This window comes from Bos indicus x Bos taurus, chromosome 12 (genome assembly GCF_003369695.1).
Source record: "Bos indicus x Bos taurus breed Angus x Brahman F1 hybrid chromosome 12, Bos_hybrid_MaternalHap_v2.0, whole genome shotgun sequence".
In the NCBI taxonomy this organism is placed as follows: Eukaryota; Metazoa; Chordata; class Mammalia; order Artiodactyla; family Bovidae; genus Bos; species Bos indicus x Bos taurus.
The window spans coordinates 47,337,604-47,361,630 of record NC_040087.1 but is presented as its reverse complement, the minus strand read 5'-3'; the positions used below and the strand labels follow the sequence as shown (position 1 = coordinate 47,361,630).

At 37.3% G+C, this 24,027-nt stretch overlaps 1 protein-coding gene across 3 annotated transcripts in view; it reads right to left on the bottom strand.

Moving 5' to 3' along the window:
• Positions 1-24,027, bottom strand: part of PIBF1 (progesterone immunomodulatory binding factor 1) — a 231,186-nt gene that overhangs the window by 62,122 nt on the left and 145,037 nt on the right. For all 3 annotated transcript variants that reach the window (XM_027557667.1, XM_027557670.1, XM_027557669.1), the window contains exon 14: positions 9,963-10,065. In XM_027557667.1, the coding sequence (XP_027413468.1) occupies positions 9,963-10,065 (103 nt within the window). The remainder of the gene's footprint in view (positions 1-9,962; positions 10,066-24,027) is intronic.

Sequence of the window (24,027 nt, the reverse complement as noted above, 5' to 3'; positions counted from 1 at the left end):
AAAAATAAAACAAACTAATGATTATAACAAAAAGAAAACAGACTCATAGATACAGAGAACAAAGTAATGGTTACCAGCAGGGAGAGGGAAAAGGAGAGTAGGGATTAGCAGGTACAAACTATTATGCAAAAAGTAAATAAGCCACGAGGAGACACTGAAAAATACAGGGTATATAGACAATATATTATTAACTATAAATGGAATAAACCTTTAAAAACTTTGAAAAAATTGTAAGCAACATAGTACTTCATCCAAATGTTTACTTTCTAAGCTTTGCATTTCTACTGGTGAAATAAAAGCACTAGTCTTTATGACTGGAGAAGGCAATGGCACCCCATTCCAGTACTCTTGCCTGGAAAATCCATGGACAGAGGAGCCTGGTAGGCTGCAGTCCATGGGGTTGCTAAGAGTCGGGAACGACTGAGTGACTTCATTTTCACTTTTCAAAAAGGAAATGGCAACCCACTTCAGTGTTCCTGCCTGGAGAATCCCACGGATGGGGAAGCCTGGTGGGCTGCCGTCTATGGGGTCGCACAGAGTCGGACACAACTGAAGCAACTTAGCAGCAGTAACAGTCTTTATGAAAGAATTTTAAGTATCAACAAACTTTCATGAAAACACCTTGGGAAGCAAAGGGACTCAATAAGTCATACTAGTTTTCATCTTTTCTATGAAACTGGGACACATCTTAGAATTGCTATCGGCCCTGCTTGCACATCAACAAATCTGGTCTTGGTTGTTTACACTGTAGTTTCAACTGAGTTCTGGCTAACCCTTCATTGGTTGAGTATTAACTGCCACAAAAATGTCTTCAGGAAGATGATAATGTGATTCACCACTAAAAGTTTGTGTTAGAAGAAAAGTGTAGAAACAGAATTGTGTAATATATGATAAAAATCATTGTCTAAAGTCTACAAGAATGTTTGTCTAAAATTAGAAGAAAAATTGAAGTGATAATAAAACACTGTATCACAGTTTAACTGGCAGTATCATCTACTTTTGACTTTTTGCATGCATGCTCAGCTGTTCCCCCATGGACTGTTTGCAACCCCATGGCCTGCAGTCCTCCAGGCTCCTCTGTCCATGGAGGTTTTCACGCAAGAATACTGGAATAGGTTGCCATTTCCTCTCTGGGGGATATTCCTGACCCAGGGTTTGAACCCATTTCTCCTGCACTGCAGGCAGATTCTTTACCATTGAGCCACCTGGGAAGCCCTTTGACTCTTCAGTGATACAAAAAAAATGGAACTTTTTTTTTTTCCTTTCATATTAGTGGAGTCTTAGAAATATGGTGGGAAAGGTTGACTGTGCAGTTTTAGGGCTGGGGTTGGCATGTGAATCTCCTTTAAAATGCTGAGGTGGGGCTCTAGGAGTCATGTGTATTATAGACTCCTTCCTAGAGCCTGGGTTCAACCAAATGCTGGTGGAACAACCCTCCCAATTTCTCAAGTCAGGTACTCAGAGGACAGAGGCAAACGTTCTTCTCATATAGACACATACATTTATTATGTTTGTGGAAATCATGTTTCCTAAGGTCACTGGTAGAAACTAAAACATATTGCCAAGCATTACAAAAACTCCATCAAGTAAAAACTCCTTCTGCCACATAATTTTTCCTTATCTGGGCAGACATTAGACACCCTTCCTATTTCCTTTTCTCAGTATTAATGTTTCAAAATTCCACATTACATTTGTAGATGCTCTGAATTTTTCCTATAGCAAATCCCTTTTCTGATATTCTGTAACACTTCCATATTTTTTTAAGATACCTGTTCTTGGTAAATAAATGGAGGCAGTGAGGAAGAAAGGGGGAGAGAAAGGGGATATCACATACACACAGTAAGTAATTCAAACTTCAGAGACTGAAAGACTCTTCCCTGCATCCTGGAACCTCAGTGCCTTTCCCACAATAGTAACCAACATCAATGACATCTTTTGGTGTGCATCATTCCAAATGTCTTCATGCATGTATCGTAAGCATACTGACATGTATGTACAGTCTTCATGTATATGTATGTACACAGTACTCCTGCTGCTAAGTCGCTTCAGTCGTGTCCGACTCTGTGCAACCCCATAGATGGCCTCCCATCAGGCTCCGCTGACCCTGGGATTCTCCAGGCAAGAACAATAGAGTGGGTTGCCATTTCCTTCTCCAATGCTTGAAAGTAAAAAGTGAAAGTGAAGTCGCTCAGTCATGTCCAACTCTTAGTGACCTCATGGACTGCAGCCTACCAGGCTCCTCCACCCATGGGATTTTCCAGGCAAGAGTACTGGAATGGATTGCCATTGCCTTCTCCGATGTACACACTAGGCAATGAAATTTTGGGTACAAAGAATATTGCTGGAATGTAATCTTTGTTTATAGATATATTTAAAAGATAGGATTTTGCTACTTATCTTTATAATCTTTATAAAGCTAACTATGTTATATGCAGAGTACATCATGAGAAACGCTGGACTGGAAGAAACACAAACTGGAATCAAGATTGCCGGGAGAAATATTAATAACCTCAGATATGCAGATGACACCACCCTTATGGCAGAAAGTGAAGAGGAACTCAAAAGCCTCTTGATGAAAGTGAAAGTGGAGAGTGAAAAAGTTGGTTTAAAGCTCAACATTCAGAAAACGAAGATCATGGCATCTGGTCCCATCACTTCATGGGAAATAGATGGGGAAACAGTGGAAACGGTGTCAGACTTTATTTTTCTGGGCTCCAAAATCACTACAGATGGTGACTGCAGCCATGAAATTAAAAGACGCTTACTCCTTGGAAGGAAAGTTATGACCAACCTAGATAGCATATTGAAAAGCAGATACATTACTTTGCCAACAAAGGTCCATCTAATCAAGACTATGGTTTTTCCTGTGGTCACGTATGGATGTGAGAGTTGGACTGTGAAGAAGGCTGAGTGCCGAAGAATTGATGCTTTTGAACTGTGGTGTTGGAGAAGACTCTTGAGAGTCCCTTGGACTGCAAGGAGATCCAACCAGTCCATTCTGAAGGAAATCAGCCCTGGGATTTCTTTGGAAGGAATGATGCTAAAGCTGAAACTGCAGTACTTTGGCCACCTCATGCGAAGAGTTGACTCATTGGAAAAGACTCTGATGCTGGGAGGGATTGGGGGCAGGAGGAGAAGGGGATGACAGAGGATGAGATGGCTGGATGGCATCACTGACTCCATGGTGGACGTGAGTCTGAGTGAACTCCAGGAGTTGGTGATGGACAGGGAGGCCTGGCGTGCTGCGATTCATGGGGTCGCAAAGAGTCGGACACGACTGAGCGACTGAACTGAACTGATACATATCATGTTGTATATATTAAATATATGTAATTTAAATTAAAAAATAATTAAAAAGCACAATGAAAAACATAAATAAAAATTCAAGCTGTAAAACTTCCAAAGGTGAAGCACAAGAAACATAAGAAAAGACAGATAACTTGAACTTGTGATTGAAGGAACTAACAAGAAAGCAAAAGACAACCAACAGAATGAGAGAAAATATTTGTAAATCATATAGCTAAAAGAATTTAATATCCAAATACATAAAGAACATTTATGACTCAACAACAAAAAGACAAACAACTCAATTTAAAAATAGGCAAGGAGTTTCGGTAGACATTTCTACAAAGCTCATTTTAGTTCAGTCCCTCAGTCATGTCCAACTCTTTGTGACTCCATGGACTGCAGCACGCTAGGCTTCCCTGTTCATCATGAACTCCTGGAGCTTCCTCAAACTCACGTCCATCGAGTCAGTGATGCCATCCAACCATCTCATCCTCTGTCATCCCCTTCTCCTTCTGCCTTCAATCTTTCCCAGCATGAGGGTCTTTTCTACTTCGCATCACATGGCCAAAGTATTGAAGATTCAGCTTCAGCATCAGTCCTTTCAATGAATATTTAGGACTGATTTCCTTTAGGATGGACTTGTTGGATCTCCTTGCAGTCCAAGGGACTCTCCCAGAGTCTTCTCCATGACCACAGTTTGAAAGCATCAATTCTTCGGTGCTCACTTTCTTTATAGTCTGACTCTCACATCCATACATGACTACTGGAGAAACCATAGCTTTGACTAGATGGACCTCTGTCAGCCAAGTAATAACTCTGCTTTTTAATATGCTGTCTAGGTTGGTCATAGTTTTTCTTCCAAGAAGCAAGCATCTTTTAATTTCATGACTGGAGTCACCATCTGCAGTGATTTTGGTGCCCCCCAAAATATTCTCTCACTGTTTCCACTGTTTCCCCATCCATTTCCCATGAAGTTGATGGGACCAGATACCATGATCTTAGTTTTCTGAATGTTGAGTTTTAAGCCAACTTTTTCACTCTCCTCTTTCAATTTAGTTCTACTTCACTTTCCGCCATAAGTCATCTGCATATCTGAGGTTATTGATATTTCTCCCGCCAACCTTCATTCCAGCTTGTGCTTCATCCAGCCCAGCATTTCTCATGATGTACTCTGCATATAAGTTAAATAAGCAGGGTGACAATATACAGCCTTGACGTACTCCCTTCCCAATTTGGAACCAGTCTATTGTTCCATGTCCAGTTCTAATTGTTGCTTCTTGATCTGCATACAGATTTCTCAGGAGGCAGATAAGGTGGTCTGGTATTCCCATCTCTTTAAGAATTTTCCAGTTTGTTGTGATCCACACAGTCAAAGGCTTTGGCATACTCAATAAAGCTGAAGTAGAGGTTTTTCTGGAACTCTCCTGCTTTTTTGATGATCCAACAGATGTTGGCAAGTTGACATCTGGTTCCTCTGCCTTTTCTAAATCCAGCTTGAACATCTGGAAGTTCAGTGTTCACATACTGTTGAAGTCTGGCTTGGAGAATTTTGAGCATTACTTTGCTTGCGTGTGAGATGAGTGCAGTTATGCAGTAGTTTGAGCATTCTTTGGCATTGCCCTTCTTTGGGATTGGAATGAAAACTGACCTTTTCCAGTCCTGTGGCCACTGCTCAGTTTTCCAAATTTGCTGGCATATTGAGTGCAACACTTTCACAGCATCATCTTTTAGGATTTGAAATAGCTCAACTGGAATTCCAGCACCTCCACTAGCTTTGTAGTGATGCTTCCTATGGCCCACTTGACTTTGAATTCCAGAATGTCTGACTCTAGGTGAGTGATCACACCATCATGGTTATTTGGGTCATGACGATCTTATTCGTATAGTTCTTCAGTGTATTTTTGCCACCTCTTCTTAATATCTTCTACTTCTTTTAGGTCCATACCATTTTTGTCGTTTATTGTGCCCATCTTTGCATGAAATGTTCCCTTGGTATCTCTAATTTTCTTGAAGAGATCTCTAGTCTTTCCCATGCTATTTTTTTCCCTCTACTTCTGTGCACTGAACACTGGGAAAGGCTTTCTTATCTCTCCTTGCTATTCTTTGGAAATCTGCATTCAAATGGGTATATCTTGTATTTCTCCAAAAGAGATATACTAATGGCCAATAAACACACAAAATGATGCTTAGCATCATTAATTATAAGGTTAATACAAATTGAAATCACAATGAGACACCATTTCACAGCCACTAAGATCGCTAGATGGAGAAGGCAATGGCACCCCATTCCAGTACTCTTGCCTGGAAAATCTCATGGACGGAGGAACCTGGTAGGCTGCAATCTATGGGGACACGAGGAGTCGGACATGACTGAGCGACTTCACTTTCACTTTTCACTTTCATGCACTGGAGAAGGAAATGGCAACCCACTCCAGTGTTCTTGCCTGGAGAATCCCACGGACGGGGGAGCCTGGTGGGTTGCAGTCTATGGGGTCGCACAGAGTCAGACATGACTGAAGTGACTTGGCGGCAGCAGCAGCAGCAGCAGCAGCAGCAGCAGCAGCAGCAGCAGCAAGATGGCTAGAATTTAGAAAAACCCAGAAAATGGAAAATATGCATTGGCGAGAATGAGAGAAACTGGAACCCTGAACATTACTGATGGGAATGTAAATGGTGCAGCTGGTGTGACAAACAGTTTCATGGTTCCTCAAAAAGTTAACAGAATTACCATGTGACCCAGTAATTCCACTCTTAGGTATGCACTCATAACTGAAAATATGTGTTCAAACAAACAAAAATGTACATGAATACTCAGTGCTATTTACAATAGGCAAATGATGGAAATGATAAATGTACACCACTGGTGAACAGATAAACAAAATGTGAAATATTTGTACAATGGAAATATTACTCAGTCATAAAAAATTAAGTACTGATAGTGCAACATATTAATATATGAACCTTGAAAACATTATGCTGAGAGAAGTCAGACACACAAAGGCACATTTTGCATGATTCCATTTATATGAAGTATGTAGAACAGGCCCATAGAGACAGAAAGCACATTAGTGGTTTCCAGGGGCTGGAGGGAAGGGAGACTGAGCAGTAAGTGCTTAGTGCATTCAGCGTTTCTCTCTGGGTGATGTGAATGTTCTGTAAATAAGTAGTGGTGATGATTGTACATTACAAACATAAAAACTATTGAACTGTACAATTCAAAATGTTTAAAATGGTGAATTTTATGTTACGTGAATTTTACTCCAATAAAAAAAGAAAAGGGCTTCCCTGATAGCTCAGCTGGTAAAGAATCTGCCTGCAATGCAGGAGACCCCAGTTCTATTCCTGGGTCAGGGAGATCCGCTGAAGAAGGGATAAGGCTATGCATTCCAGTATGCTTGGGCTTCCCTTGTGGTTCAGCTGGTAAAGAATCCGCGTGCAATGCTGGAGACCTGGGTTCGATCCCTGAGTGGGGAAGATCCCCTGGAGAAGGGAAAGGCTACCCAGTGACCCCTTCCAGTTTATTAGGCTGTAGTGGCATGATGGAGAACTATGTTTCAGTCTTTACTCTTGTTAGGAATAGACAGTCAGAAATGTTTAAAAAAAAAAAAAAGACCAAAAAACCCAAACAACAAAAAGGTAAAATAACATTTTGTAACATACAGAAGTGAAAAGAATTTATCTCCAGTGGACCTGTTTTATAAATATTGTTAAAAGAAGTATATCAACCAGAAGCAATATGATGCCAGGTGGAAATCTGGATTTACACAAAGGAATAGAGAACACCTTTGTTGAAAATCAGTTAAAAATCTATGTGTGCGTCTGTCCCTGGACTTTGTTTCAGGTATCTTTGTCTTTATGTCACTACCACATCATCTTCACTACTGCAGCTTTATAATGTCTTGAAAGTAGATGGTACTGGTCCTCCAATTCTGTTCAGCTTCAAAGCTTTTTGGCTCTTCTGTGTCCTTTCCATACAAACATTCAAAATGGATCATAAATTTAAACTATGAAAGATCTACAGGACTACACAGACAAAAACACTCTAACCATGAGTTAGGCAAAGATATTTTAGATACAACATACAAAACACAGTCTAAAAAAGACTGAACTGAAAAAATGGACAAGATAAAAACTTCTGTTCTTCAAAGAACAGCATTAAGAGATGGAAAGTCAGGCCATAGAGTGGGAGAAAATATGTGGAAACCATATAGCTGATAAGAGACTTGTATCTAGAATAATTAATTCTCAAAATTCTCTAACAAAAAAAAAAGAAACTTGAGTCCCTAAAAAAAAAGAAAACAAGAAAACAATCTGATATAATGAGCAAAAAATTTGAACAGACACTTCTCCCAGTAAGGGAAACAAAGAGCAAAGACGAATCATTATGAAAATGCAAATTAAAACCACTATGAGAATGGGGTACACTTAAAAAGACTGACCATGTCAAATCATCGCAAGGATGTAGAGGAACTAGAATTTCATATGCTGCTAATGGAAAAAGTAGATAGTATGAACATTTCGAAAACAGATTGGCAGTTTCTTAAAACATTAGACACCTACCACACAATCCAGCTCTTCCACTCCCAGGCATTTACCCCAGAGAAACAGAAACATAGGTTTATATAAAGACTTGTACATGGATATTCCTATCAGCTTTATTTATAATCAGTAAAAACTAGAAATAACCTAAATATCTATCAAGAAGTGAATGGATGAACAACTGTGGTAAATTCATACAATGGAATGTTCCTCAGCAATGTAAAAGGAATGGCCTATGGACAAATCTTGAGATAATTATGCAGAATGAAAGAAGACAGACAAAAAAAATAGTGTGTGCATATTATATATATATATATATATATATATATATATATATATATGTAAGGCTTCCCCAGTTGCTCATGCATATATATTCAATTTACATAAAAGTCTAGGAAATGCAAACTAATCTACAGTGACATGATGCAAATCAGTGGTGGCTTAGGGACAAGGATGGGGATGGGGAGGGCTGGGACAGGGATTCCCAAGGGACACAAGGAAACATGACAGCAACACATCTGTTCACTATCTTGGTTTTGGTGATGGCTTCATGGTTATGCACGTCAGTTATATTGTACAGATTAGATCTGTGCAGATTAGTTTACATCAATTATGACTCAATAAAGCTGCTATAAAAGGAGTTATCTGTTTTCATTTTGAATATTTTCTAGCACTTTGATTTAGACTATTCATTTATGTATAATCTCAGTATAATTTTAATAACATAGAAATTAATGTTAAATTTAAATATTAGTCAGTTGATTCTTATCTCTGTATTAATTCTCAGAAATTCCAACATGGTTTAAATATATAAATTACTCAAAAGAGTACAGATTCTGAGAGACTTTCCCTCCTGTTTTTTCAACATCTATCATGAAGAGTCTACTGGTATACAAGCAATCTAATATTATCACCTTTCAGCTAATTAGTTTATGGAATTCTTTTTCAATTTAAGAAAATTTTTCTAAGGCAGGAAAAAGTAAAATCCACGGAATATATCAAATTCTAATACTTTTTTCAATTGCAAGGGAAAAAGTATATACTACAGTCAGTAGAAACCTTTTTAGGATTACTGATTCTCTATAAGTCTTATGAAAAAATTTCAAACATACACAAAAGTACAGAACTGAATACTGAATCTATACGTACCCGTCACCAAGCTTCAATCATTATCAACATTTTGAGATTCTTGTATTATTTACTGAGCTCCTCTCCCACATTTTTATGGAACATGAATTCCAGGCATTATATCAATATCATATCATATCATATCATATCATATCACAAATACTTTGAGCATAAAGACCCTCCTAATGCTGTAGCATTAAAAGCACATTACATAGAAGGCACTATGTAGACAAATATGAACAGGTCTGTAGGCAAACAAATGCGGAATATATGGTACATATTAACAGTTTTTAATATACTCATTTAAAAGTCCCTTTATTATAAGACCTAAAATACTAACATAGAAAAATTCATTATGCTGAAACTCAGGAAATAAAGGGAATGCTACGAAGGTGGTATCTTTGGTTTGAATTGGTTTTATTACTTGAATTTCAGAAGAATAGAAAACTGGAATTAGATACTGATTAGGAAGATTGGAAGTACTATGTAAAATGTACATATTGTCTTTAAATGATACAGTAAAATGCTAAGCAAAAGAAATATAAATTTGAGATTTTTAAAAGTAAGTATAATTTGGGAACTATCATATATCAAAGACTGTGAGAGGTTTAGTGTATACCAGTCAAGTGTGTTTAATAGATAAGTCATTTTTCATCAAGGAAGTAAAAAAGCAAATTTATTTTAAAAACGAGGCTTTAGTTTAAAACTTAAAATGCCACCAAAATTTGCTAAACTTGCTTTGCCAGTGTATATTTTCAGAAATCAAAGCTTTGTCTGTCTAGCCTGCATTTATATTTAGTCTAGGTATTTAACCTCTTTTTTTGATCTTAGGTTTTACCATACACTGTACGTTGCTTTATTCAGTTAGTTTTCATAGACTGTAAAATCGTTTTGTACTAGCAAACAGCTTATTTTGAAACTGCTCAGAAAACACACAAAGGAGTAACAAGGAATTACAATCAACACTGTGATTCTTCATGTGTGCTTCGTTTGTTTAGGGTATTTACCTCTTGTGAAAGCTGTGTTACTTGGTTCTTTTGATGGTCCAGGTCTTTTAAAACCAACGAGTTCTGTTTTTCTAACTGAAGCACTCTTCTTGCCAAGTGGACACTAGGAGAATGGAATAAGAAAATCAGTGTCTACAAAAGAGGACTACTACCTCAAACATTAAAAATGTGCTGTGTGCTTAAAAATTGACCATCTCCTAATAACACTTAAATATTAACAGGAAAAAATATAAAGTCAAGTAGTATTCTCAGGTGTCAACAGTAGGAGACCAACATCCCAACAACTCAGAATTTTGAAAGTAAAATAAAAAATCTTCATGATAATGCAACTGTGATATGTTCATTATCACAGTAATAGTTTCTAGCCCTTGCTATAAAAGTGGAGAGTTACATCGTGATATCTGCTTGAAAAGACCGCAAGAAAGCAATTTACAGCTTTTTTCCATTTTTTATAAAAATTTCCTTTTTACATAACAAATAAGGCAATTAGTTGAAACAATAATAACCTTGCACTTTGAAAAGCATCAGTGTTTTCCTCAGACAACATAATGCATTTCATAACAAAAAACACAACTGAAAAGATTTTCTATTGAAAATAGAGATGAAAAACATGTAGGAAAAGTAGAGACAGATGTCTAAAAGTAAAGGTAAAGATTCTGTACTAGAAGAAGAAACTAAAAGATCACACTGTGATGACCACATCACAACTTATTTACTGAGTGTAACCTTCAGTATTTAAAATCACATTAAATGAAAAATGTCCCAATTCCACTTTTAAGACACAATGGAAAAATTATAAAAGGCTCAGCTATAAAATGATTCTTCCTAACCACTGGGGCACAATGTTTTAAGAAACTGCTAAAAATGCTGAAAAGACTTGTTCTGTAATTCCAGAAACTTAAAAATTTAATATTTATTACATTTTCATAGTCCATAAGCTTAGTCCATTAATCCCAGAATCTCAAGATCTGCAGAAATTGAGAAGACAGGATGTTCTACAATGACAAGAAGAAAAATATTTTCGTTCTAACTCAAATTATAGGACAGAAATAATTCCATTGTATTTTAAATACTTCCTAACATCAGAAAAAGGAATTCATACAAAACTCTGGAAAAAATTGCCAAATATCACCCTATATACCTATTTCTAAGAACCTGTTATTCCAAATGATGAGTTCTTTTGTTATACAGTGACTGGGTAGCTCGCTTAGGTATGCTCATATCTGAGTTTCTATCTTTTTGACGCCTAAGATTTTGCCTTAATAACCAATTGAAGTTAGACATGGAAAACACACAGTCTTTCTGTGCCTGACAATCATTTTTTACAAAAAAAACAGCTTTATCAACATAAAATTTTCTTGATATGTAATTTACAATACCAGAAATCCCATCGATTTAAACTTTACAATTCAATAGCTTTTAGTATATAGAGAATTGTACAACTATCAGTATAATTTAGTTTTAGAATATTTTCATTACTCCTCCCCCTCAAAAAAAATTCGTACCCATTAGCATTACTCCCTTTCCTCCCTGTTTAGTCTGAGGGAATCATTCATTTACTTTCTGCCTTTATTGATTTTTTAGGTATCTGCAGTTTAGTTACGTTTAGTTGCTCAGTCGTGTCTGACTCTTTGGAACCCTATGCATTGCAGCATGCCAGGCTTCTTTGTCCATCACCAACTCCCGGAACTTACTCAAACTTATGTCCATCGAGTCAGTGATGCCACCCAACCATCTCATCCTCTGTCGACCCCTTCTCCTCCTGCCCTCAATCTTTCCCAGCATCAGGGTCTTTTCCAAAGAATCAGTTCTTTACATCAAGTGGCCAAAGTATTGGAATTTCAGCTTCAGCATCAGTCCTTCCAACGAATATTCAGGACTGATTTCCTTTAGGATGGACTGTTTGGACCTCCTTGCAGTCCAAGGGACTCTCAAGAGTCTTCTCCAACAAACACAGTTCAAAAGTGTCTTCAGTGCTCAGCTTTCTTTATAAGTCCAACTCTCACATCCATACATGACTACTGGAAAAACCATAGCTTTGGCTAGACAGACCTTTGTCAGCAAAGTAATGTCTCTGCTGAGAAGGAAATGGCAACCCACTCCAGCATTCTTGGCTGGGGAATCCCAAGGATGGAGGAGCCTGGTAGGTTGCCATCTATGGGGTCGCACAGAGTTGGACACGACTGAAGCAACTTAGCAGCAGCAGCAGCTAGGTTGGTCATAGCTTTTCTTCTAAGGAGCAAGCATCTTTTAATTTCATGGCTGGAGTCACCATCTGCAGTGATTTTGGAGCCCCCCCAAAACAAAGTCTCTCACTGTTTCCCCATCTATTTGCCATGAAGTGATGGGACTGGATGCCATCATCTTAGTTTTCTGAATACTGAGTTTTAAGCCAGCTTTTTCACTCTCCTCTTTCACTTTCATTAGGAGACTCTTTAGCTCTTCTTCACTTTCTGCCATAAGGGTGGTGTCATGTTATTGATATTTCTCCCTGCAATCTTGATTCCAGCTTGTGCTTCTTACAGCCCGGCATTTCACATGATATACTCTGCATATAAGTTAAATAATCAGGGTGACAATATACAGCCTTGATGTATTCCTTTCCCGATTTGGAACCAGTCTATTGTTCCATGTCCAGTTACAACCGTTCTTGGCCTGCATACAGATTTCTCAGGAGGCAGGTAAGGTGGTCTGGTATTCCCTACTCTTGAAGAATTTTCCACAGTTTATTGTTTATGGCTATCGTATACTCAATCCCCCAATGTAAAATATATCAAGTTCTCTAAAATCTGACTTTAAAATAAGATACAGATCTTCTTCAAAAAAGTTAATGCTAATTTTAAGTTCTGTTTACATTTTAAATCTGTTGACTCATCTTTGCAAACATCAGTATTACATATCATTAGCTGTGTCTTTTCATTCGGTTAATTTAAAAACTTTGCAGTTATCTTCATTCATACTTTCATTCTGTTTTTCTCATCCTCCATACATGTTAAAATTAACTCTTTTATCTTTCTGTCTCCAACAGAACTCAGTACTAGGGTCTTTTGTGACATGGCAATTTCTTAATAAATGTATGTTGGTAGTATGGATCATATTTGTGTAGTGTTCAGTATAAAGAATACATTATTGCATAGAAACAGTTATTGATGAGATTAAATGGAATAAAGGATGCACAAAAATAATGAGATGCAAAGGTCACCCATTACTAACATTTTCAAGCAGTTAATGACTTGAAGACATCAGGTTTAATAATATTAAACAGCTCATTTGGTTTGGGTGCTTTTTGTTTTGTTTGGGAATTGCCTAATGCTCTTGTGCGGATATGGTGTGATACCACTTATCAGTGTAAAATACCACATAACACAAACCACTGAATTCAAGAAATTCTTGGTATGCTGGTGCTTAAGCCCTAACACCAAAGATATCACTACATTGAATTTCCCTGCTTTTGGTTGGCGGGTTCTGAGAGAGAAAAATCTACTCTAAATAGAAGGAAGGTATCTTACAATTTCTTGAAATCACCCAGAAATGTGTTCTACAGTGTTTCAATGGATATTTCATAGCACTATTTGATTGAGAAAACCTTTCTAAGAACTGATGCTGATGGGAACAACTGTGACTATTACTATGAATGCTAATATTGTCATTTATGACCCACGTTTAGAAAATGAAAGACACTGTGGTACAACTGGTCTACAACTGACTCACTGATCATGTTTCTAAAATTCACTTCCATTCTGACTGGCGTGAGATGGTGCCTCATAGTGGTTTTGATTTGCATTTCTCTGAGAATGAGTGATGTTGAGCATCTTTTCATGTGTTTGTTAGCCATCTGTATGTCTTCTTTGGAGGAATGTCTATGTAGTTCTTTGGCCCATTTTTTGATTGGGTCATTTATTTTTCTGGAATTGAGCTGTAGGAGTTGCTTGTATGTTTTTGAGATTAGTTGTTTGTCAGTTGCTTCATTTGCTATTATTTTCTCCCATTCTGAAGGCTGTCTTTTCACCTTGCTAATAGTTTCCTTTGTTGTGCAGAAGCTTTTAAGTTTAATTAGGTCCCATTTGTTTATTTTTGCTTTTATTTCCAATATTCTGGGAGGTGGGTCATAGAGGATCCTGCTGTGATGTATGTTGGAGAGTGTTTTGCCTATGTTCTCCTCTAGGAGTTTTATAGTTTCTGGTCTTATGTTTAGATCTTTAATCCATTTTGAGTTTATTTTTGTGTATGGTGTTAGAAAGTGTTCTAGTTTCATTCTTTTACAAGTGACTGACCAATTTTCCCAGCACCACTTGTTAAAGAGATTGTCTTTTCTCCATTGTATATTCTTGCCTCCTTTGTCAATGATAACGTGTCCATATGTGCGTGGATTTATCTCTGGGCTTTCTATTTTGTTCCGTTGATCTGTATTTCTGTCTTGTGCCAGTACCATACTGTCTTGATGACTGTGGCTTTGTAGTAGAGCCTTAAGTCAGGCAGGTTGATTTCTCCAGTTCCATTCTTCTTTCTCAAGATTGCTTTGGCTATTTGAGATTTTTTGTATTTCCATACAAATTGTGAAATTATTTGTTCTAGCTCTGTGAAGAATACCATTGGTAGCTTGATAGGGATTGCAAGAATGGCTGGGATCCAAAAGTCTACTAGCAATAAGTGCTGGAGAGGGTGTGGAGAAAAGGGAACCCTCTTACACTGTTGGTGGGAATGCAAACTAGTACAGCCACTGTGAAGAACAGTGTGGAGATTCCTTAAAAAACTGGAAATAGAACTGCCTTATGATCCAGCAATCCCACTGCTGGGCATACACACTGAGGAAACCAGAAGGGAAAGAGACACGTGTACCCCAATGTTCATCGCAGCACTGTTTATAATAGCCAGGACATGGAAGCAACCTAGATGTCTATCAGCAGATGAATGGATAAGAAAGCTGTGGTACATATACACAATGGAGTATTACTCAGCCATTAAAAAGAATACATTTGCATCAGTTCTAATGAGGTGGATGAAACTGGAGCCTATTATACAGAGTGAAGTAAGCCAGAAAGAAAAACACCAATACAGTATACTAACGCATATATATGGAATTTAGAAAGATGGTAACAATAACCCTGTGTACGAGACAGCAAAAGAGACACTGTTGTATAGAACAGTCTTTTGGACTCTGTGGGAGAGGGAGAGGGTGGGATGATTTGGGAGAATGGCATTGAAACATGTGTAATATCATATATGAAATAAGTTGCCAGTCCAGGTTCGATGCACGATACTGGATGCTTGGGGCTGGTGCACTGGGACGACCCAGAGGGATGGTATGGGGAGGGAGGAGGGAGGAGGGTTCAGGATGGGGAACACATGTATACCTGTGGCGGATTAATTTTGATATATGGCAAAACCAGTACAATATTGTAAAGTTAAAAAATTAAATTAAATTAAAAAAAAATAAAAATTCACTTCCAAGTCAGTAGTAAGGACAGCAGAATACATTTTCTTACAGATTATTAAAAATTACGTTAAATGCCCTTAAGAACCCTTGTTCTAGGAAACAAAGAAAAAGAATATAGTATCAAGAATAAAAAAATACTGTGAGATAATTTTTCTTCAAAAAATAAAATATTTAAGCACACAGAACACTCAGGAGAAACGATAAATAAAACTTTTAATCATTAGAATACTTGCAGTTAAACTTTTTAAAAATGATAAAAAGAAAATTAGCAATTTTTCCCTCTGGATCATGAATATCAATGACTGTAGAAAAGCAAGCTGAGTTGGAAGAAACATATTCATTAATTAATTCAATACAATAATCATGAACATTCTCTTTTAACAAACATTTATTAAAAACCTATCATCTACATAGGCACTAGGATTTCACAATTTCTTCCTGGAGGAGCTAACTGTCTACTGAAGAAGATGGGCAAGTAAAAAAAATTATAGTAGTACATTAAATAATATAAAAGGCCACACTGAAGAATGAAAATTAACTAATGCAGTGACAAAGCAGAGAAACTGCATTCTGGGTAGAGGGAAAAGCAGAAGTGGAGAATGATCTGCTGGAGAAAATTGAAAGCAGTATGATATGGATTGGAGCTTCCCAAGTAGCTCAGCAGTAAAGAATTTGTCGCCATACACGAGAGGCAAGAGAAGCAAGTTCAATCTCTGGGTTGGGAAGATCCCCTGGAGCAGGGCATGGCAACCCACTCCAGTATTCTTGCCAGAAAAATATCATAGACAGAGGAGCTTGGCAGGCTACAGTCCATGAGGTCACAAAGAGTTGGACATGACTGGAGCGAGTGAGCATGCATATCAGACACTTTTCATGTGACAGTGTGTGCATATAACATATATGTATATATAAACATATGTGAGTGACAAAGAGTTGGACACGATTGAGCAACTGAACACACACACATACACATACTATTCCTGAGTACATGCTCAGTTTTTCCCCCCTAATAGGGATTCATACAAAAAGTTTGGAGACTACTGTTCTAGGCCAGTTTTGTCCAACAGAATACAAGCTACACATGCAATTTAAATTTTCTATTAGCCACATTAAAAAGGTACAAGGTTCTTACTTCACGATATCAAAAATTATCTCAAAGTGGATCAAAGACTTATATGAAAGAGTTAAAAGTATAAATTCTTAGAAGGAAACACAGAAGAAAATCTTCACAAACTTGGATCTGGAAAAAGATCCTCAGACATGGCACCAAAAGTACAAATGACAAAAGAAGCAGCAAACTGGACTGTATAAAAATTAAAAAGTTTTGTGCTTCAAGAGGGACTTCCTTGGTGGTCCAGTGGTTAAGAATCCGCCTGCCAATGCAGATGACATGGTTTCAATCCCTGGTCCAAGAAGATCCCACATGTCACGGAGCAAATAAGCCCACACGCTACTACTACTGAAGCCTTCGAGCTCTAGGGCCTGTGTTGCACCACACAGAAGCCACCGCAATGAGAAGCCCGGGCACCACAATGAAGAGTAGCCCCCATTGGCTCCAACTAGAGAAAGTCCATGCATAGCAACAAAGAGCCTGAGCAGCCCAAAATAAATAAGTTAAAAAAAACAAAGAGAGTAAGTGAAAAGGTAACCCACAGAATTGGCAAAAAAGATTTTAAAATACTTATCTGGTAAGGGACTTGGAGATACCAAGGGAACATTTCATGCAAAGGTGGGCACAATAAAGGAGAGAAATGTAATGGACCTAACAGAAGCAGAAGATATTAAGAAGATGTGGCAAGAAAACACAGAAGAACTATACAAAAAAGATATTCATAACCCAGATAACCACGATGGTGTGATCAATCACCTAGAGCCAGACATCCTGGTACACGAAGTCAAGTGGGTCTTAGGAAGCATCACTACAAGCAAAACTAGTGGAGGTGATGGAATTCCAGTTGAACTATTTCAAATCCTAAAAGATGATGCTGTGAAAGTGCTGCAATCAATATGCCAGCAAATTTGGAAAACTTGGCAGTGGCCACAGGACTGGAAAAGGTCAGTTTTCATCCCAATCCCAAAGAAAGGCAATGCCAAAGAATGTTCAAACTACTGCACAATTGCACTCATCTCACACGCAAGCAAAGTAATGCTCAAAATTCTCCAAGCTAGGCTTCAATAGTATGTGAACCAAGAACGTCCAGATGTTCAAGCTGGATTTAGAAAAGGCAGAGGAAAGAAAGAAAGAAGGAACGAAAGAAAGTGAAGTAGCTCAGTTGTGTCCGACTCTTTGTGAGCCCATGGACTATAGCCCACCAGGCTTCTCCATCCATGGGATTTTCCAGGCAAGAATACCGGAGTGGGTTGCCATTTCCTTCTCCAGGGGATCTTCCTGACCCAGGGATCGAACCCAGGTCTCCCACATTGCAGGCAGATGCTTTACCCTCTGAGCCACCAGGGAAGCCCCAGAAAAGGCAGAGGAACCAGAGATCATATTGCCAACATCCACTGGATCACAGAAAAAACAAGAGAATTCCAGAAAAACCTCTACTTCTGCTTCATTGACTATGCTAAAGCTTTTGACTGTATGGATCACAACAAATTGTGGAAAATTCTTAAAAAGATGGGAATACTAGACCACCTTACCTTCCTCCTGAGAAACCTGTATGCAAGTCAAGAAGCAACAGTTAGAGCCAGACATAGAACAATAGACTGACTTCAAATTGGGAAAGGAGTACATCAAGGCTGTATATTGTCACCCTGCTTATTTAACTTATATGCAGATTACATCATGCGAAATGTCAGGCTGGAAGAAGTACAAGCTGGAATCAAGATTGCAGGGAGAAATATCAATAACTTCAGATATGCAGACGACACCACTCTTATGGCAGAAAGTGAAGAGGAACTAAAGAGCCTCTTGATGAAGTGAAAGAAGAGAGTGAAAAAGCTGGCTTAAAACTCAACATTCAAAAAATTAAGATCATAGCATTTGGTCCCATCATTTCATGGCCAATAGATGGGGAAACAATGGAAACAGTGAGAGACTTCATTTTCTTGGGCTCCAAAATCACTGCAGATGGTGACTCCAGTCATGAAATTAAAAGATGCTTGCTCCTTGGATGAAAAGCTATGAGCAACCTAGACAACATATTAAAAAGCAGAGACATTACTTTGCTGACAAAGGTCCATCTATCCAAAGCTATGGGTTTTCCAGTAGTCATGTATGGATGTGAGAGTTGGACCATAAAGAAAGCTGAGTGCCAAAGAATTGATGCTTTTGAATTCTGGTGTTGGAGTAGACTCCTGAGACTCCCTTGGACAGCAAGGAGATCAGACTAGTCAACGATAAAGGAAATCAGTCCTGAATATTCATTGGAAGGACTGATGCTGAAGCTCCATTGCTTTGGCCACCTGATGTGAAGAGCTAACTCATTGGAGAAGACCCTGATGAAGGTAGGGGGAGAAGGGGATGACAGAGAATGAGATGGTTGGACGGCATCACTGACTTGATGGACATGAGTTTGAGCAGGCTCCGAGAGTTGATGATGGACAGGGAAGCCTGGCGCCCTGTAGTCCATGCTGTTGCCAAGAGTCGGTGTCTTACCTATATTATGTTGAGTTATGTTCCTTCTATGCCTACTTTCTGCAGGCATAGAAGGTTTTTTTTTTTTTTTAATTATAATTTTTTAAAATTATAAATGGGTGTTGAATTTTGTTGAAAGCTTTCTCTGCATCAATTGAGATGATCATATGGTTTTCTCTTTTAATTTGTTAATATGGTGCATCACACTGATTAATTTGTATATATTAAAGAGTCCCTGCATCCCTGGATAAGGTCCACTTGATCATGATATATGATCTTTTTAATGTGTTGTTAGATTCTGTTTGCTAGAGCTTTGTTGTAGACTTTTGCATCTATGTTCACCAGTGATATTGGCCTTAACTGTCTTTTTTTGTGGCATCTTTGTCTGATTTTGCTATCTGGGTGATGGTGGCCTCGCAAAATGAGTTTGGGAGTTCTCCTTTCTCTGAAATTTTCTGGAAGACTCTGAGGATAAGTGTTAGTTCTTCCCTAAACTTTTGGCCGAATTCACCTGTGATTGCTTCTATATTTCAACCTCCTAAATATTTAAATGTGGCACATTGCTGTGCTGAGTAGTTTGATGTTACGGGTGTATTCTTTCAGGAATCTGGGATATTAGAAGTCAGAAGAAAGGATGTGATTTTAGCTTAAATGAAATTCAAGGCAAGACAAATGAACAATTGCTCAACTATGCTGAGTTTATGTCTCCTTAACTACAATGCACATACAACGAAAACAAGTCTTTATAGTGAGTTCTTTATAATGAGTAACCAGGGATACAGTCAGGAAAAATGACTCCTGCTAAAGTCTGGTTGGTAGGCTATTTATTTATTTAGTACTGAACTCCTCAAGAAAGCACTGCTTTTACAGGTTCTTTGTTGATACTACAGTAGGTACAGCATTCAATTCTTCTTTGTAATTACATAATTGCCATGTGATTTTTTTTACCTGCACCAAGATCAAATTTGACATGAACTAGAAACTAATATCACCAGAGTACAGTTTTGTATTTAAATTTTAAACTAAATTTTTACCTGTTATATGGTAAATTAATTCCCATGGGTTATCTCTTAGCTTTCTTCAGCACCTCATGACTCTAAGTAAAAGTTACCATTTTGGATTTGTCAATGGAAGTCAGTACTTCTGATTATCACACACAATTTCATAGAAGCATAACCCAGCCAAAGTGAACATGGTTGACCTTCACTCACATCTGAGTTATCAAAGCACAATGGGGGACTGACACTCTGTCTTGAGTCCTTCAATACTGGATACTTCACTTAGTATTACCAAAATTTAAATAACTAACTGTATATACTTAGGTACCTGCTAATTAGTTACATAGTCTGAAATAACATTTGGCTTTTTGATCTTTTTCAGTTTTAGAAGGTCAGAGTTCTGTCTCTATTAGCATGGCATGAAGAAATGGTTCAAAAAAAGGGCACACAGGCCAGAACGATTTCAGCTTCAGAAAGCATCAGGTTGCTCCCTGCACTGCCCACTTTCTTGGCAGTTACAGGGACTAAATAAATAGTGGTGTATTCTGATTACCTATAGTTGTATGTCTTTTTCTAGTTTCTCTGTAGGGTTAAACTTTCAAGTTGATTAGCAGTAGATTTTTAAAGGACTATTCCTAAAACCAACCCAAATGAAATAAGCACAACTTTTCTCTAAGGACAAAAATGAGAACTCACATATGTGAGAATAAAGGAGAGGAAAAACAAAATTACTTTATGCTCAAAAGTCTGCTAGAGAAAAACAAAGCTCCCTCTGTGTTATTTTTTCCTTTATTATAAAGATTAGTCTACTGTGAAAGTTTCAACTTAAAGCTCTTTATAAAACTAGACAGAAACTAAAACAAAGGTCAGTAGTACGCAGTAAATCTTGCAATTTGAAAGGTTTAAAAACCCTCAGAAAAGTCTCCACATTCAGGCTTGCCAAAACAAACAGAGATGCACACACTAGGACCACGTTAGTGCCTGGGTGTTGCCCATTTAGTGTTATAAGCTAAAGAGCATAACCAAAACATGCAACCAGAAAATCTTGTTTGCTATTTTCAAAACAATCATGACCGAAACAAAAACATTACTTCAGATTTTCAAGTTTAGTCAAGAAGAGCTTATTTTATTTTAATCTGCTTTAATTGTCTAAGCCCTTTTAACTTTCCATGACTTTGGCCCAGAAAGCTTAATACAATATTTAGTTATTGCTCATATCTCTCTTGAAAGTTCAAACTGGGAGCAACCTTATTTAATAATTGTAATGCGTTTAGGATACATTTCTGGAATTTATTTTTCAAACTAATTTTTATGGGAAACTGGCATTATGGATCTATGTCTTAAGAAACTGACTTATATCAAAGAAAGTGAATCTCAAAACTAGTTTCATGTCCAGGGGTTGTTTCTACTAATTACTTCAAGAGGGTCTCATTACAATAAAACAAAATTGTTTTAAATGAAAATTCAAATTATGCCTCACTGGCATTTTTGGAACACTGGCCTCATCTCTAAAATCAATACTTTGATCAATTTATTTTAAGGAACATTAACTAACATAACAAACTTCACTTGAACACCTACTCGATGCCAACATTCACTGTGATGAACTTCACATCCATTTTCTCATTTTAATTTCATAATCTGCCTTAAGTGGCAATAGGCAACTAGTGAAAATTTTCAGTGACCGTCAATTTACTAACAGCAATACGGCACTCAAAAACAGAAGGTCTACAAACTAAAGTTTTGAATAACCATTGAAATTTATCTATTTATGTTCAGGGTAAAATTAGAAGACAAAAAGTTAAACTTCTAAGTTACATACAATAACACCATAAATATGTAGAAAAATATATCTATCTGTATACATTTTTGAATGGTTATCTTTGGATAGCAGGATTACTGGTAATTTCACCAATTTTCTAAAATAAACATGTATTATTTTTATAATCAGAAACCCCCTCAATTAAGTGCTACCCTGAAATACCTGAATTGGTTCTTGAGTATTTGTTGTTGTTAGGTCCCTAAGTTGTGTCGGACTCTTTTGCAACCCCTTGGAATGTGGCTTGCCAGGCTCCTCTTTTCATGGGATTTCCCAGGCAAGAACACTGGAGAGGGTTGCCACTTCCTTCTCCAGAGGATCTTCCCTATCCAGGGATCGAACTTACGTCTCCTGCTTTGTTAGACGGATTCTTTACCACTGAGCCACCAGGGAATGGGTTGTTGAATATATGAGATTTCAAATCAAACACTGTATGAATGGGGTATATTGTATAGCAGATGTGAAACAAGCTCCTTTGAAATTTCAATACACTTTGTTATGGGCTGATGTATAATGGAAACTTTGTTATGGAAATATTTCATGGGCCATTCTGTTATTTTATAAGTCACCTTAAGCTTCCATTGTTTTAATTTCAAATGTGATGAATTACATATAAATTTTCTAGAAGATTATATTGCTTTCATCTTTTTTTTTTGATTAGAGGATAATTGCTTTGCAAAGTTGTATTGGTTTCTGCCATACAATAATCTTAAATAAATTAAACCTAAAGCACAAAGCCATTAACTTCTTTACAAATATCCATTAAGAAATCAAATAAGGACTTTGCAAACTTCAGAAATGCATCAGATCCTCAAAAGGGATTTTCTTTGCCACGGGTCAACTTTGTGCGTACAGTAGGTACTCAATAAAAGTTGTTGAATGAATGGGAAAAGGAATGCATAAATGTCCTCTTTGGCTATCCAGACTTACTTTCCCTTCACTGCATTTAGATGACCTGAGAAGCACTTCCTCAAAATAACCCTCTGGTTCATCATGAGAAGAATGCCTGGCACCAGCTGGTAGGAGGTATTAATAGCATGCCCATTAGGCACTTGTTCAAGGCACATAGATAGCTCAGTGATAAAATCTTTAGAAATATTTGGACAGACAGTTAAGATTATGCAGAACATGAATCAGTTGTGGTTCCTTATATTTTCAGTCTAAATATTAAGAAATCAACATCTGTTTTGGAAATTCCAAAAAAAATATTAAGGTAATAGTAATAATTGCTTTCAATTTTAGAATAACTGAGCATCATTTGGGGTTACTGAAAGAAACCTTACAAGAGAAAATTTCTTTTTTCTTGTGAACAAGATGCATTTGAAAGAATTGGATGCTAAAATAGAGAAGATTATGGACTTTTTCCTTCAAATTTCAATTTTTAGCATTTTACCAATCATTTGCCACTGATAAAAAAAAAAGTTGCTTGCCCATAAAATTACCTTTCTATTTTTCCCTTGGCAATATAATCCTCAAATACAGAGATACCCTGAAAACGACAAATTATCCTAGGTCATCCTTAGTGAACTTGGAGGGACTCGGGGAAGAATGTGAATGGAATGGGATTACACCCAATTTTTCAAATAATACATGATTTAGAAATATTTGCATCTTCACTAAACAGAATTAACCATTCTAGCTACAATTTGTTATCTAGTAGTCAACTATCCTTGATCTATTTAGTGTAACTAGTAGGAAACACAAGTTCTAAGTATCTTTCTGTTACCTCTCATAAAATGACCTATATCTTACATCACTTTTGATAGCCATAAAGACATGTTATCTTCTGAGCCAAAGCTTCTATAAAAGTGTTAGAGTTAAGATTAATTGCTTTTCTTACTTAGTATGTAATGTCTCTAAATGTTTAAACCAATTCATATAAAAATAACAGATAAACAAGCAGCTTTGAATCCTCAAATACTTAGATGAAGAGACAATTCTGCTAGCTATCTCACACCATGCTGGGTAAAGACAATGGAGAATAAACAAGAATAAGATTTACTTGCTGACCTTGAGGATCTTTCCATCTGGCTGGGGAAGCAATATGGAAATGAGAGCTAACAAGATAAAGACAAATGCTTGTTGTGTGGTTACATGGAAAATAGATGTTTATAGGCAGGGAGATATACTACCATCATTTTGGGTAGAGAGACAAATAAGGCTGGAGAAGCAGAGCTACATGGAAGGGCTCAGAAGTCTGATGGAAACATTTAGATTTGTTATGGTAGCAA